General features: G+C 37.9%; 2 protein-coding genes across 8 annotated transcripts in view; one reads left to right on the forward strand and one right to left on the reverse strand.

The window, feature by feature from the left end:
- Positions 1–15,887, forward strand: part of PDHB (pyruvate dehydrogenase E1 subunit beta) — a 107,001-nt gene that overhangs the window by 20,256 nt on the left and 70,858 nt on the right. The gene's annotated exons all lie outside the window — the stretch shown is intronic.
- The window catches only part of PXK (PX domain containing serine/threonine kinase like), a 32,471-nt gene that overhangs the window by 15,038 nt on the left and 1,546 nt on the right, over positions 1–15,887 (reverse strand). For all 7 annotated transcript variants that reach the window (XM_053989520.1, XM_053989519.1, XM_053989523.1 and 4 more), the window contains exons 2-8: positions 9,127–9,177; positions 8,424–8,471; positions 4,152–4,338; positions 2,185–2,262; positions 1,933–2,006; positions 1,023–1,097; positions 108–212 (exon numbers count right to left, since the gene is read on the reverse strand). In XM_053989520.1, the coding sequence (XP_053845495.1) occupies positions 108–212; positions 1,023–1,097; positions 1,933–2,006; positions 2,185–2,262; positions 4,152–4,338; positions 8,424–8,471; positions 9,127–9,177 (618 nt within the window). The remainder of the gene's footprint in view (positions 1–107; positions 213–1,022; positions 1,098–1,932; positions 2,007–2,184; positions 2,263–4,151; positions 4,339–8,423; positions 8,472–9,126; positions 9,178–15,887) is intronic.

Here is a 15,887-nt window from a genome sequence, read left to right on the forward strand (position 1 = left end):
GTCTTAGTTTGCTTAGCAATTGATGGCAAACACTTTTATAAAACACATGTATTGTCATTCCAGCATATGTTCTGCTATTTGACTTGGGGGTAGGGGGAAGATGTTACCTTATAAATAAGGTCCTTTAGTGTCCCTTTTTCACTGAATGGTCTAATAACCAGGGCTGAAGATTCGTTGGCAGTGGCAAAAGTGATTTTGTAAATATAGGGATGCTAACAAAAGAAGAAACTGTAGGTAAATTTTAGATGATGGATTTTTTAAATCATTTGTGTTCAATTCACAAGTAAGAAAATATCATTCTGAATTGTATATTTAAAGTAGTAAATTGGATTCTGTCAGTGACAAGGAATAACTCAAGTTATTCAGTCTTAACCTGGAGTAAATGCAAAGAAAACTTCACGAAGACATTATTCAATTAACATACAAATTAAAAACAAAAGAAAACTTGTTTCAGCCAGTCTTTCACATGCTTAACAGCCTTAAAGAGAGACTCCAGAGACTCCTTTTGGAGTCAAATGCCAGTTTTTTAGGCAGAGATGTCTACTGGATTTATAATGTGGCATTTCACAGGAGCTTAAATAGTACACCTGCCATTGCAGCTCCTGTCTTGAGTCCAAAGAACTGAAAAAATAACTATACTCATTCCAGTGCCTCATCCACTGCTGCCTGAGAATATCCCAGCTCATGGATTAGCAATTACACTTAAACAGCACTATCCTAACAGCCTGAAGGTGTTGAGGAGATTAAATAAAAGCTCATGATCTCACAGTACTGCACAAGAAGAAAAAAATCAAATCAACCACAACACTGAATCTCCTTTAATAATCCTGCAGGATTATTACTTGTGCTGAGAACATGTTACCTCATAGTATATGGGAAATATAATTAAAAGGTTTGCAAACCTTTAATGGAAGCAACTCTAAAATTACAAACTATGCCAACTAGGCTACATGTGCTTTTCCAAGATCAGTCTTTGACACACACTTTCATGCTAGCACAATTTAAAAATCTTCAGTACTCACAGAACAGGAAGAAAGAAGTTTCACAGCATACTGTAAGTCTCTGTCAGACAAGTATTTATCAGGGCCAAGATCAGCCTAGAAGTAAACAGGATAAGAATGGCATAATAATACATGTTGCATTCCATACAGAAAATGTGATCAGTGTTCTACCCTGGCATATTAGGACACATGTTTGAAGGTATATTTTGAAGAGCAAGCAAGAAAATTACACATACAAAATGAAACATGAGGAAGCTGAATAAGGCCATACAAACATCCTGACCATAAATAAGTATTACAGCCTCTTTTCTCCCACAGACCTGACATGCATTGCTACCACTGAATGAACTTTGCCAACCCTAAACTGGGGGACTGTGTACATTAGGAACTGATAAGGCACCCTCTTCCTCTGCAGCAAGAAAAACTTCCCTCCTCCCACAGGCTTTAGCGACCTCTGCTCTCCAGTGAAGTCTCACAAACAGCTGTGCTCATACAACTAACAGGGCAGCACATTTCAGCACAGGAGCAAAAGCAACTCTCATTAAGGGAGCAATTCATGCCCCCCTCACCTATCAGTTTGTCAGTACAACTAAAGGTCTGAGTAGGAAAACTCATGACTTTAAAAAGGTTCATCTCATTATTTTCAGTGAGCACATTTATATTATGGTCAACAGCCACATCATTACAAGTAAAGAATCCTAAGGTGCAGGTTTGGGAACAAATGACCAAGCATAGAAACTTCCAAACTGGATTTGCCACCAGAGGAAAGAAATACAAGAAATTACACACCACACATCTACCTAAGGGCTTCCAAAGCTCTCTCAAAGCCTGAGCTCTTCCATCTCTCTCCCCATCACTCACACATGGCAGTCAAAATCAAACTTTGAGTGAAATTGGGAAAGACTTAAGAATGAAATTAAAGCATAGATACCCAGCTTAACACTAGCCGTTCCTTTGGTTGATTCTTAATTTTCATTAAGAAATATTTCTTACGTATTCGCCAACCTACAAAAAAAAAGTAAAGAAAAAAGTCAGCAGGGGCTTTAATTAAACACAGCTAAATCACACAGCTTACAGGCAGGACAAGGTCTGTAAGCAAAGACAGTATTGGAACCTTAGGACAACTCTCAGAGTTGGGAAAAAAAAAATCAGAGAAGTTTTCATGCACACATGCCCTTCTTACCTATATCTTTTAATGGTTCAACTACTTCCCACTTTGGCTCTGATCGGAAGAACATTGAAACATGCTGTAAGGCAATTTCTGGAAAGAAAAAAAGGAGACAAAGAAGGAGAAAAAGAAGAAAAAAATTTAAATTTTTTTAAGACACTGTATAATGTAATTATCCCCATATGAGGTAAGGTCCAATGCCAGAAGGAAGCCTTCAGGAATTCAGACTAAAAGTCAGCAAAATCAATTCAAAAGGAAATCAGATAAAAACACAGTTAGAAAGCATTTGCATTTTTAACCTGGTAACTCAAATGCAGAGAGAAAACAGAGAAAGCACTGCTTGGAATTCTTAGCTTACAATCTCCATTCTATCTGTACTGAATCTGCACTTCCAAGAGTAAATCACAGCTCAGATTTCCCACACTAGGTGCACACAACATTAGAACATCAAATGTTTCTGCTACATCTGTAAAAGTGCTTTTATCTCTTTGACATCCATCTATGTTGCTATTACTAATTGTAGTTTATGTAAACTAATTAGTTCGGTTTCACTATAGGTTATTGTGCCCTTTTCTGTGCAGGCAGAGGTATTTGGCCATCTATCAGGAGACTTCATACATTTTGAGGGCCAAGGGGGAGGACATCCATCTGGTTAGTGAATTCTCCCACAGCTGGGAACACAACTGGTTTATTCACTAAGTGACTTGAGGGGAAATCTCAATGAGAATTGGGAGGGGGAGAAAGGGAATCATGCCAAGGGAATCATGGCATAGAAAAAACACAAAAAGGTAAGGATGCGATGATCTCTGCGTTGTATCTTCTTTCTTCAGACATATGCTAGAAAAAAATGTGTAATAAATATCTCTCTGCTCCAGTATTTAGGAAATGACAAACTGATGGTGTCTCTAAAGACCATAGGCAATGACGTGTGTCACCAGCTTCCCAGCAACTTGCAGGAAAAACAGTCTTGATGAAAGTGCTCAAAATTAACACAGACATCACAACGCCTCCTTGAGAATTTAAACTTGCTCAGCATTAGCCAGACAAACTGCATCCTTAAAGAGTTACTAATAATTTACAACTCCTGCACAGCTTATCATATTGGGAAATGTTCTTTGCACTTTGAAGCTGAAGACACAAGAATGTTACATAAAGGGAGGGAAAAAAAGACAAGTGAAAAGGAAGCAGTGAGTTCCTGCTTCAGTAGGCTCTGCTTCTAAGAAAACAAGCTCTGCATTTTGCAAAGAGTTGGTTTGCCTATGAACTAAATTTGTGGAGTGGGTTTCATCACTAAGAGGAAGTTTTTTCAGTCTGTAAGACAAATATTTATTGATATCCAATGGCTGAAGCTGCAGTAAGACAAATTCAAAGAATAAACAGTTAGTAATTAAGAAACTGATCACTGGGATATCATTTTAAGGAATGCAGTGACTTTCCAGTATCTGTGGGAAGAGAGTATCTGGCTTAGTCTAGCCTTGAAAAAGTACTCAACGTAGCTCAAACAATTAGTTCTAAATTAGGTCACACCCCAAAGCAAGGGTAGGAGCTGGACAAGATAACCACAATTCTTGAAAGATTCAGTGCTCAGAAAATGGGCTGTTTTAACAGAACTAAGCAAACAAACTTAACTCCACCTTACACTCTGACAGAAAATTATTTCCCAAGAGCAACTCTTTTCATTTATTATGAATTATGAAAAGTAGATGTCACTCTCACCAACCCCTCTCCTCCAAGTTCTGCTTATACAGATCTTGACCCTTTTCACTCCTCTGTGAAATAATTCAAATATTTATGTTTGACAGCCCCAGCAGGATCCATGCACAGAGCTGGAGAAGCATTATCATAAATAATCACATGCACAGTAGGATAATTTTGAAGATTGTTCCCCCCATGCTTCAGTGTAGATCCTGGCCAGCGTTCACAGAAGACACAGAGCACATGCTGAAGTCAAAGTGAAGCACAGTTTTGTATTTTTGACTTACCAGTGTAATTTACAGAATAGCTGTTTGGGTCCAAGAATTTCTTTACCAGTTCACAGTTAGACAGTATGTGATGGGTAGTAATCACATCCAGGTAGGCCTGGAGTCCCTTCTGTCTTTCAGCGATGAATTCACGCTCCATATTTCCAATCAACTTTTTTGGAGGAAGAGGTAGGCTTAGAGTTGAGATCTTAAGAAGAGAGGAAAAATTACTAACTTTGCTTGCAAAATGCCTCAAGGATATAAAACTAGCAACCCAGAAAGCAAAAGTTTCTCAGCAGCAAGCTAACTACTGGATAACTCTCTTTGTACTGTGTATGTACAAGCTTTTCTATTTTTCCTAAGCACTGTTATCAGAGTCAGATGACAGCTCACATCCCACTGTGAAGAGATTATTAAGTGGAACAACACTGAAAATACAAGGAGACAAATTTTTGCTAGTGAGTCATACATTTAAGATCCGAAACTTTCAGATACTTAATAGCTACAATTTTCAGCCAGATTCTTTCTATGATGTACTTCTGCCACAGCACAAAAACAATTCACACCTTACCGTTTTTTCTGGGTAAGATTTATGCTTTCTTATTTCATCAAGTGCAGATTAGTAACTTTCATCTGCCTCTATATATAAATATGTAATTTCAAATACGGTGCAGATGTCCATTTTATCTTCTGAATTTGTTCCTGTACATTTTTTAAACATCTATATATCTTTCAACCCAGAAATAGCTGCCATCTACCAGGGGATGTATACTAATTGCATTATACTGACACAGGAGATCCAAAACTTAAGGGAAAAAAATCAGAGAAATCCTTCAAAATAGGACAATGAAAAAAATTCAAAGCCTTGTGTAAATCAGATCAAAGAGATCATCTTTAGTGTTTAGATTCAATTACGTCATGTGAATTGCCAGAACACATTTTTCGTGTTGTTAACACATCGTTGTCCTGCAGATCAAAGCACCTGCCTTGGGTAAGCTGAATCCTCATGGGAGTTATCTTCAAGAATTGCATGTTGCAGGAATCAATTACACCAGATGCAATAACCTCATTTCTAAAGCAGAGTTCACCAGGGAGAAGACTGGGACTTCTAGTGTTTGAACAACTTTCATTTTAACTAGTGGAAAAAGTGGATTAGTTCAACAAATTGGGGCAGAAGGAGCATTCCCCTTCCTTTCTACTTCTTTCATTTGAACACAGTAGTTGTCCTCTGCTAACTTTAGCACTTCTACTTCTCGTTTTCTGACTTCAAATTATGGACTGAAAAAGAACTATAACTATGTCTGAGTTACAGAAACTATTAATAAAAACCAGGAAAAAAAAAAACCCAAAAGCAACCATATATCACTTACAGCCAGTAATTCACCAAACTAGTTTTAGCACCAGAGGCAAACAGAACTCTCTTTTGGCAGACCACTCATTTCAATTAAAAACTGAGTGTCTAAACAAGAGCTGAGTCCTTTTCTAGAATTACTCTCTTAAAAAGCATGTCAAATCATCATCACCTTTACCTTCTTGACCTGACAGCTAGCTACCACCAGAGAGAACTTGACTCTAATTCACAGGTTTTCCAACCTCTATTATTCATTCTAAAACTTATAAATCAGACTTCTACTATTTTTCAACAGAAAGTAACATTCAGGCCCAGGTTTTTGTAGCAATCTGCCAAAACACACAGCACAGCACAGCAAGAACACTCCAGCACAGAAGAACACCTCACTGAGGGCCTGACCTTGCAAAGACCTCACATGCTTTCAGACACTGCTTCTCAGTGGCCCCAGCTCACCACTGGAGCCAGGATGGGCTTCGACACGGAAGAACCTGGGAATTAACATTCTTATCTTCAAACCACAGCCTGCTCAGGAATGTCTGTTCAAAAGCTGCAATAAAATGCTTCACAAAAGCCAGATATCTTGCTGTGAATTCCAGTACTTCCAGTACCAGCACTTCACTTGACAAAAGAGAAGAATGATCTCCACTGATCTCTGTCAAATAAGTAAAGAGGAAAAAACGCAGAACCGACTGGGAGAAGCTTTTCAATCTGGTACAACTGAGAGTTCAAGGGAACCTGTCTTGAAACTTTCTGATACAAATCAGGGTCACTTCATTTTTTTCCAAGGTATTTGGCAAGACTGCATTCCCTAGCCTAGACAATTTTGAAATTATCAATCCTTACTATATGTAGTACTAGATTAAGAACAGAAAATTTGCATTCCAACTCAACTGCAGCTGTGCTCAAACTCATCCACATAAACATACAGAGAGGTCAAGTGCGCCACAAAAACTTGGAGAACTTGGGCTTTACACCCAAAAGAAGCTTCAGCAGTTCTTCCAGCAGATCTTTAGCTTCAAAGGAAAAATATTAGGGTTTGGTATCTTCTTATTTGTTTGGAGTTTTTTTGTTTACTCTAATTTCAATATACACAAGATGAGAGCTTAAAGAGTTTTAAAACATGTCACAGGACCTGAATATTGTGATGGAATATTGTTGCTTAGAGTTTTGGATGGAAACATCTGAGAAGTGTTGCGTTGCCTTAAAAGATGAGGAAAGTTCAGCTCCAGCATTACAAAGAGTAATTTATAAAAAACTCTGAAACAGTGGGAGAAAAGAGCCACTGGAGGAGACCAACTGCTAAAGCACATGGCCTGCTAATTTAGCCACCCTCTTATATCCTCCCATTAAAGTTAGAGGTACATTTTGAGATTTCTTTTTAATGTTTTCCAGTCATCCAAGCAGCTGACATTTTTGTCCTGGATCTTAGTCTCTCTTGTTTCAAATTTCCCCTGAGTCCCACTCTGCAAAGTTGCTCTCAGATAATTTCCTGGACCCTCCACTTTTATCATTCACTTCTATTTCAGATAAAAAGGCTTCTCCTTTCTAAAGTCCATCATACATAACCTATTTACCTTCACTTTATAGATCTTCCACATGGGCCTAACTTTGCAGTACCTGTCATTTCTGGATTTTAAGTCTTAAAGGTCCATTGCCTTCTCTACTAAAGCTGCCTCATTTGAAAGGTAAATGAGAAGGCAACAAAGCCTTTTCATGCCTTAACACACTCTGTTCCCCCATGGTTAAGAGCAGCTTGTTACAGGTTGGCTGCAAAGTGAACTCTTCCTTCTTTTTAAACTTTCACAAATTTTTTTTCTCTGTGATCTCTATCAAAACTATGGTTAGACCACAATGACCCCAAGGTACTCTGATCCCTAGTACCAACTCAACTCCTTGTGTTCCCATGGGTGTTTGTCTAATTTTAGATCTTGGATGTCTCTGGTGCAGGAGACACCTCTGTATTGCATTTATTCAGCACATCACAGAGAAGGTTTCTAGGTCATGATAAAAGTTCCTACGTGCTGCTGCACATTTAACAGAGTAATTCCACAAGGCAACCACACTGTATCTGTTGAATTATGACTGATTTGCCCCAATCCACCTGCAGCAGAAGAAGCAGTTACAGTGGGCTCTCAGAGCACACAGATCAGCATCCTTACAGGGTTCATCAAGCAGATAGTTGATTTGATTTGGGGAGGAGGGAGGAAGTGGAAGCAGTATTAAGCTCTTGAATTCATGAAACACTTAACAAGGTAAAAAACTTAAAGCCACAAAAATCTATCCTCACATCGTGTCGTTCACTTTTTATCCTGTTTGCCCAGTATGGAAATCTCAAGTAAGTAACATCTCCTGTAGATGTTAATCACTGCTGCTTCCCCCCATTCCCAAACACACTCACACTTCTGCTTTTTCCCACACAAACTAAAAAGAAATAATTGTCCTAAAAAGCAGAAGAAAACACACAGTAAGTCCAGTGTCTGAGCAAGGAACATCCTCAGTGACACAGAAAACCATCACATGAGAAGCAGCACCTGGTAGTGCTTTTAGATGAATATAAATAATGAGACACATAGCACTTCAATGCTGAATTTATAAGGTTGGTATGTGCCTTGGCTTTCTCCAAATCAAAGGAGGAACAAATAAAAACACATAAAACCGGAACAAGTCACAGGACTGAAGGGAAAGATTCAGTATCTGCCAATTTCCTCCATTTCTATATAAATTGATCCTGCTGATAATAAAATTCAAATTTTACATGAGAAAACCTAAAGATGAGAAAGTACATACTCATGTTACATTTGAAGTCACAGTTTCTCTTTACAGCTAGGCAAATTCTATTTTTTTTACCACAATATATAAAAATACCACAAGACAAAAATATCACAATTCTGAATATATTCTTCTAATGACATTTTTATTCATATATGAAGAGTGAAAATTACCTGCAGGCTGTTATTCAACAAGTCAAAGTCACTATATCGCCTCACAATCTGTAAAATAAAATACAAAGTTCAGGAAACAAATTATTTTTTCCATTAGCATTTTACTTCTCAAAATCCCATCAGAGAAAACTAATTCCCATTTACAATCATCTTCTTTTGCAATTTTTGTACAAATGCTGGCTTTATGTCACATTGCCAGAGAGCAAAAAGGAGTTTTTAATCACAACTTGATCAGACAGAAAATGCATTTCTAAAAATTATCTTAAAACAGTACTTGTGAGCAAAGTTGTCTGCAAACAAGGCATTTTTGCCATATTAGATGTGACAACTTTTCACACTCATCTTCATTACTACCTCTTGGTTTCATTGGTCTTGTATAAGCAGAGCTGTGATTTTAGCACTGAGAAAGGCAAACTGGAATTTGAGATTTTAAAATTATGGTTGTACCAACACACAGTAGAAACACATGACAGGCATTTTTCCTGGAATATTCAGAATAGCAGCAGACAATATGCCTTGTGTAGCTGGCAGCAATACTGTTTTTCTCTTAGTTTTGACCAAAAGAATTCAAGTACTTCATGTTCTCAATTTCAAATCAACATTTCTCTTTCCAGCTCAAATTTTAAAAGCTAGGAATAGACAATTTTCAAACTTTTCCTAAAAAAAGAATCCTGGTTACATGAACTACAACTTAAGAAATTACCTGCCAACTGTTTTCTGTTGAAACTCCTCTCTGAACACGGATTATATATTCCTAATAAAAGGGAAAAAATCATTAGACATGAGAACTAATGAGCTGAAGAAAGTTATTAGGCACTTCTTCTAATAAGACAACTAACATTCAAATGCAGAAAATTCAGATCCATCACCTTGGGGAAGGTCAGAGTTGGGTTTGCTCAGACCCATCCACAACAGCTGAAGAAACCTCTCTCTTCTCACCTCCAATATCTAACAAGTACCCCCAGGAATTATTGCCACCACCATAACAAAGTAAAATGCCAGCAAATACCCACACCAAAAGTGCCTATTTTCAGAAAGTCAGCCTAACATGGCTCCTACATATTCTTTCCTCTTACCCATTTGAAATCATAATTATGGTATCTTCCTGCAAAACAAGAAGCCCAAATCCTCATAACTAGTAACATAAATCCACAGAGCTGATAACATTTAACCAGAGTAATTATCTTTGGAAACTGTGTGACAGAAATCAATTAATGGGACACCTGGAAACCCATATTCACCACTAATATGGTTTTCCTTGTTTTGTGACCATTACTGCATTTTGGGAAGAGGCTACTTCACACACAGACAAAAAATTGCAGCAACCGCTTATTCATCAAGTCTCAAAGGAACATTGGCTGTTTCTCTGAAAAACCACACCAGTGATGATTCACCATGTGCAGTCATTCATCTTTTCTAGGATTTTGGAAGAAGCTGAGTTATTGCTCAATCTCTTGTAGCACTTGCTCTTTATCCAGTGATTGTCATTTTCTACTGAGCCCCAAAAAAATGCTCCAAGACAGGCAGAACACAAATTCATTAAACAACCATCAAAGCATCTTACTGCACACAACCACACTGGTCAACACGGCTCTTCTGGAGAGCCTCGTGATACACAACTCGGGACACAGAGCTCATTCTCACAGTAAGATTATATTTAAAAAAAAACATATTTGGGTCATAACTATTTTTCACCACACTTACTTGAGCATTTTCCCATCCCATCCATATCTGCTTTTGTGGCCTAATGCACTAATCAAGTCCCTTTTTTATATCACAGGGTTTGCAACTGAAAAGAGAAGACCAAACACTCTCCAGGTGTGGCCATTAGTTCTGTCTGGAAGGAAGAGCTAAGTCCCCACCACGCTCTCCATCAGCACTGACCCTATTGAATTACTGTCCAACTCAGCACTACCCTGTCAATACAACCAATGAAAAAGCCTAAATGCTCTTCTGAGTTGGTGGAGGGGCTTTTTCCCCAAAGCTGGTAATAAGATTGAAAGTCGAAGAACAGCAATAGTAGAAAAAACAGGATAAGAAATACAATCCCATTCTCAGTATCTGCCATGGCTACACATAATCAGCAGACCATAGAATGCTGAGTTCCAGTGAGAAGCTGATACTTCCTATTGCCTCTGTGTGGCAACAAGCTTGTCATGGGATTATAATTAGCACCACTGATATATGCTTCCCATAGGACCAGAGAAGAGCTTTCAACTCTTCAAGTCTAAATGCACAAATGCCTTTATTACTCTGCCAAATTCTGTTTTAGTTAGAAAAAAAACCTGAATTACAATAGTCTTCGTCTGAGACAACCTGATAGTAGGACTGAGACTGTGCCCATAGGAAATAAATGAAAGCAAAAGGAAAACAGAGGCACACTCAGGATCATTTCTGTTTAGCAGTATCATCAAACATAGGAAAACTGGGTGGAAATGCCTTCAGAAAAAGCTAGTAATTACCAGAGCTCACTCCTGCAAACAATTTTAGGCATCAGCAACCAGGCTCGGGGAGGTCTATGTTAGCTACACTCCTGTAGAAATTCCCATGGCATCTTTCACTCCTACATGAATAGCTCAGAATTTTTCCTATGACTCAGTTTACCAAATAACTTCAAAGGAGCCCTAACAGCTGCTGGTTGGGAAAGAAAGGTCTCAGCTTGCAGCAGAGAGACAACCTCCCCCTATGCTTTGCCCACAGGCACCAAGGTCACTGTCAGCAGGAGCTTCCAACAGGACAGGCCACAAAACCATTCCTAAAACAACCTCCCTGGCTCCCTCCACACAGGTAAGGTTTGTACATCCGCTGCTCTTCCTATCAGTACTGCCAAACCACTTCATGACACAACTCTGATATTCCTGCAGCTCAAAATACATTCTTAAAGATGCCAAGCAAAGCAGTTTTACCTATGGGATCATTTCCTGGCTGTTCCAATTAGTCAAAAAAAGCTGAAACGGGTGCTGGTAGGAGGAGGTTGGGAGCAGGGAAATATGTATGACCCCAGTTGCACACTGTCATTTCCTAAAATCATCTTCCTAGTACTACAGAATTCTGGATAGTTTCTGAAAAGGAATATTTTCCAAATAACCACATGGATCAGTGACAACCACACTGCATTTCTCCAATCCTTTGCTGATAACAGTTTCACACTCACTGCGTGGGATTAATGTTATCCTGAATTCACCCATTTTCAGGCAGAGCCAAGATTTAGGTGATTTCATTTTTTGGGGTTTTTTTTCTCCCCAAAATTCACCAAGATTAGTCCCTGGTGTTCCAGCAATTATTAAAACATTATCATCAGCAACCCAGAGCTGCTCAGCAAAAGTTTGTTAACATTTCTGGGGGAAAACTGCACAGGAAAGCACTCCAAATGTTTAACAATTGCTCTTTATCACCATCCCTAGTTTTTGAAACAGGAAGCAAACCGGAAAGAAGGCTTTTGCAGATACAAAATAGGGAAAAAAAAGTGGTGAGTTAAGAGATTCTTATAATAAAATATCTCAACAATATTGGGTAATACATTCTGGTTCCCCAAGCAAATAGTCTCTAAATTTCCAGCTCAGGATAGTCAGTCTCTTTTTCTACAGATTTCTGCTTTACATCTGTTTAATCCAACAGGCTTGAAAAGCCAACCACTATAAAGATCCAGGTCACCTTCAGGTCACATCAACTAAAAGTTTGAAAGGGCTTTATTTTATAAGCATTAAAGAGAGGAAAGCCTAATTAAGCATGAATACAATCCCTGCTTAAGTAGGCTGGATTGGAACAATTTCTAGTAAGAAGCTCTTTTAAATGTTTATTTAGAAAATCTCCCATGTGAAATGTAGCAACAACATGAGGAGAGCTGCTCAGCCTCAGAGGCCTCTCTGTTACAGGGCACAGTATTTATTTGCTATTGCACAGCCTGCCACTAAGCCCATCTGAGGCAGAAGCAGCAGCAGTGGTCGGTGTTTCCCCACTTTCTAAACAATGCAGGTGTGTGTGTCTGTGCTGCACCATTCACACACTGTATCCCTTCTGTAGTAATGAGTCAGCCATTCACTAAGTGAAAGTTATGAAGTAGGACAACTGCAGGGAAAAAATAGGACACACACATTTACATGTAATGAAACTTAGTGAACATGAAAAGCTTTGGAGAGAGATGAGAAATTACAGATTTTCAGTGCTCTGCATCACCGTGACCTTCACCAGAAAGGCAAATTACTCACTATTTTTGAGGAAATACTCAGTAGCCAACAAAAATATTCTAATTAGGGTTTACTAAAGTATGATATGGAAACTAATATTTTGACTACAATCTTCACAGGACCTACAAATGCAATACTAATTTAGTAAGATCACCAGTGGAAACCATAAGTTTGGAATGTTTAAAATTAAGTGTGATGAAAGAGCCATCTTTTGTGAGCTCAGGCTGAAGGAGAGGTGGGAAGTAATCAAGTTTATTGACTAAATCAATAAACTGATCCAGGGGAGGAACTGCATTTCTGAAACCTCAAACAAGTGAACTATGACAGTTCCCTGTGTAAAGCCATGTCTACAAGTAACTTCATGTTTGTTTTTGTCCAAAGTGAATGCAGCCTTGAAAAGACTGAATTCCTTGTAAAGCAGATGTGCAAAATCTTTTACAAGCTTTTAAACTAAACTCTACACTCCTAGAAATATGTGGCTCCATTTTTCTATTTGGAACAATATAGGGAAAATATAAATGCTTTTTCAACGTTTTTCTAATCTAACAGCCATGAGTGTCAACATTCATCATTGCTTAAGGAAAACTAAAAACTCTGAAATATTGTTAGGAGAGGGATTTATTTCAGCTGTTCATTTCCAAATGCCTTTAAGACAACAATGTACTGTATCAAAGCTGGCTGTTTCACTACTTCAATTTCAAAATATGAAACACATGAAAAAGGAAAATTACTTCAGAAAAGAATTGAGAAATGTTAAGAACGTGTACAACTCACCAGTAGTTTTACTGCTGAACAGACTTGCAGGTACAGTTTTAATAAGGAAAATGTCTAGATTTTCATGGAAGAAAATAGCATACTATTTTAAGGCTTAGAAAGAAACCACTATTAAATGGTGAACACACAGATTAAATATTGCAATATGAGGCAAGTTTAACAGCCAAAATTTATTAAAGCTTTAGTGCTGAAATTGCCTCTGTTGTCAGAACACAACATTTGGCATCAAGATGAGATACTTGCAAATGGCTTAGTATATTGGATGTAATCCTGCTCCTATTGAAGTCAAGGAATGCAATAGCAACAAAAAAAAAAAAAAAAAAAAAAAAAAAAAAAAAACAAAAAAAAAAAACTTCATTTTCTACACAAGAGCTGGTACACAGACTTACAAAGGGACTGACTCATGGCTATGGAAAGGTGCCCAACACACCCTGGAAGTTACAGAGGCAGTGCTAGAGGCTGGAGCATAAAGAAAGAGACAAAATTAAGCTGACTGGGCTTGCTCTTGTAATTTCAAATCTATGAGGTGAGATGCCATTGGAATGCACCTGCAATATGTATTTTTTTGGCTTTCAAAATGAAAAGGACTCCATAAACACCACGCTATAGAATTAATTGTATTTAAGTGCACATTCCAACAAAATTCAGACTGCTTGTAACACACTTAACCAGGGAAATAACTTTTGCAAACGCAGAAAGGTATCGTTTTCCTCTTCCAATTATGACTGAAATAAATACACAGAAATAAAACCTCAGTGAACAATTTCTTTGTTGCAATGCAAAAACATGGAGATTATGTTCCAGCTCAGATGTACTAAGTCCAGTAAGAACTTGTGAGCTCTTCTGACTTGAACGAAGCATGCTGAGCCTGTGAGCCTATCAGATAATTCGGCAGTTGGTTCCCTAACAATCTAAAAACCCATTTATAGGGGGTTGACATACTCTTACTAAGCAAAAAGTGCAAATCCTCAAAAGTCCATTTTCAACAGTAGTTTAATCCCTTCTTAGGTTTCTGGAGAATTCAGGTCAGAACATAGTAGTCTCAGGTTTTGTTTTCAGTTTTGTTTTTTTTCAGTTTCACCTTCAGCCTCAGGAAACAGAAACTCAGCCTGTGCCAAGTACAGCCCTTGATTCAATGCTACGAAGTTTACACTTACCCAGTCTGTTGTACTAAATTTAAATTAACAGAAACTGCTTAGAACAATACACAAGCAAACTATTCATTAGACACAAGCTTTGGTCATCTGTGTGATATTTCACCATGTCTACAGAGCTTTTCCTGAAATTCTTCACCTTTTCCTTAGCTGTTTTTTCAGAAGACTGGCTATTTTCAGCACCAACAGAAGGTTTACATAACTACTAGTTCAGTTGCCATGTTAAAGTTGCACCTAAACTCAGCCTAAGCCATCTTCATATGAGTGCTTTTAAAAGCTATGATCTAGAGGAAAAAAAATACAAACCCAAGTTTAAAACAACACTTGCAACACTAAACAACATTATAAAATCTTAATATATACTGCTGACAAAATAATTTTAAAAAATTCATGGCTGCCTTTGCTTTAGAACAGGCCTAGTTCTCCAAACATTAGTTTGGGATAAAGCATTTTATAGATCTACATCTTTGAAGATACCACTTTGAGGTGGAATGAGGAACAAAACTAAAAAGCATTCAGTTAATGACAATTTACTTTCTTCTAATTATAATCTAACAAAGTAAAATACAGTTTTCAGGCCCCACAAAAACACTTCAACCCTTATTTCTTAGAAGTGCTTCATTCACACACCTCTTCAGAGACAAGGATTTGTTTCTGCAGCTTATTCTGAATCAGGAAAGTTCAAATCAGGGACACCATCACCCACCAATAAACAAGCTATTCAGACACCAGGGACATAAGATGAAGTATCTGAAATGACAGAATAGTCCACTCACATCAAATAAGAAACCAAGTCTCTGTTAATGGCTTCCTGTATTTTGTTATCCCACACTGGCTCTGTATAAACCATCTGTGCTGAACACACTTCAAGCCATCTTTCAGCTATCAACAGGGCTTCTGCAGCAAAACAAACAATTACTAATAGATGTATCTTAGAGACAGATTTTAAATCAAATGGCACGGTGCTCCAGAATTCTGTTATTAAGAAAAGATCAGAAGAAAACAGTAGAGAGTTTTCCTGCACACCCGTTAGTAACAGAATACAGAGATGAAAGACAGGGCTATCGCACTCCCTCAGACAAGATGACACAAGAAGAGTCTGGATTGCAAAAGTTCTTCCAAGTGATCATTCTAAAAAAATTTTGTGACTTTTTCTTTTCTAACCAGAATCATGCAAACCAAAGGAAAGAACACCAAAAGCTATTGTCTTTTGAACTATCAAAAAAGCATAATAAGGAAACAAGCTACTAACGAAACATAATCTGGTCTGCTAACTGGGGAGTATTAGGAGTTACACAACTTCTCACAGGACTTGGCACACCCACCCTTCAGCTATTGAAACAGGTAAA

Source organism: Vidua macroura, chromosome 13 (assembly GCF_024509145.1).
Source record: "Vidua macroura isolate BioBank_ID:100142 chromosome 13, ASM2450914v1, whole genome shotgun sequence".
In the NCBI taxonomy this organism is placed as follows: Eukaryota; Metazoa; Chordata; class Aves; order Passeriformes; family Viduidae; genus Vidua; species Vidua macroura.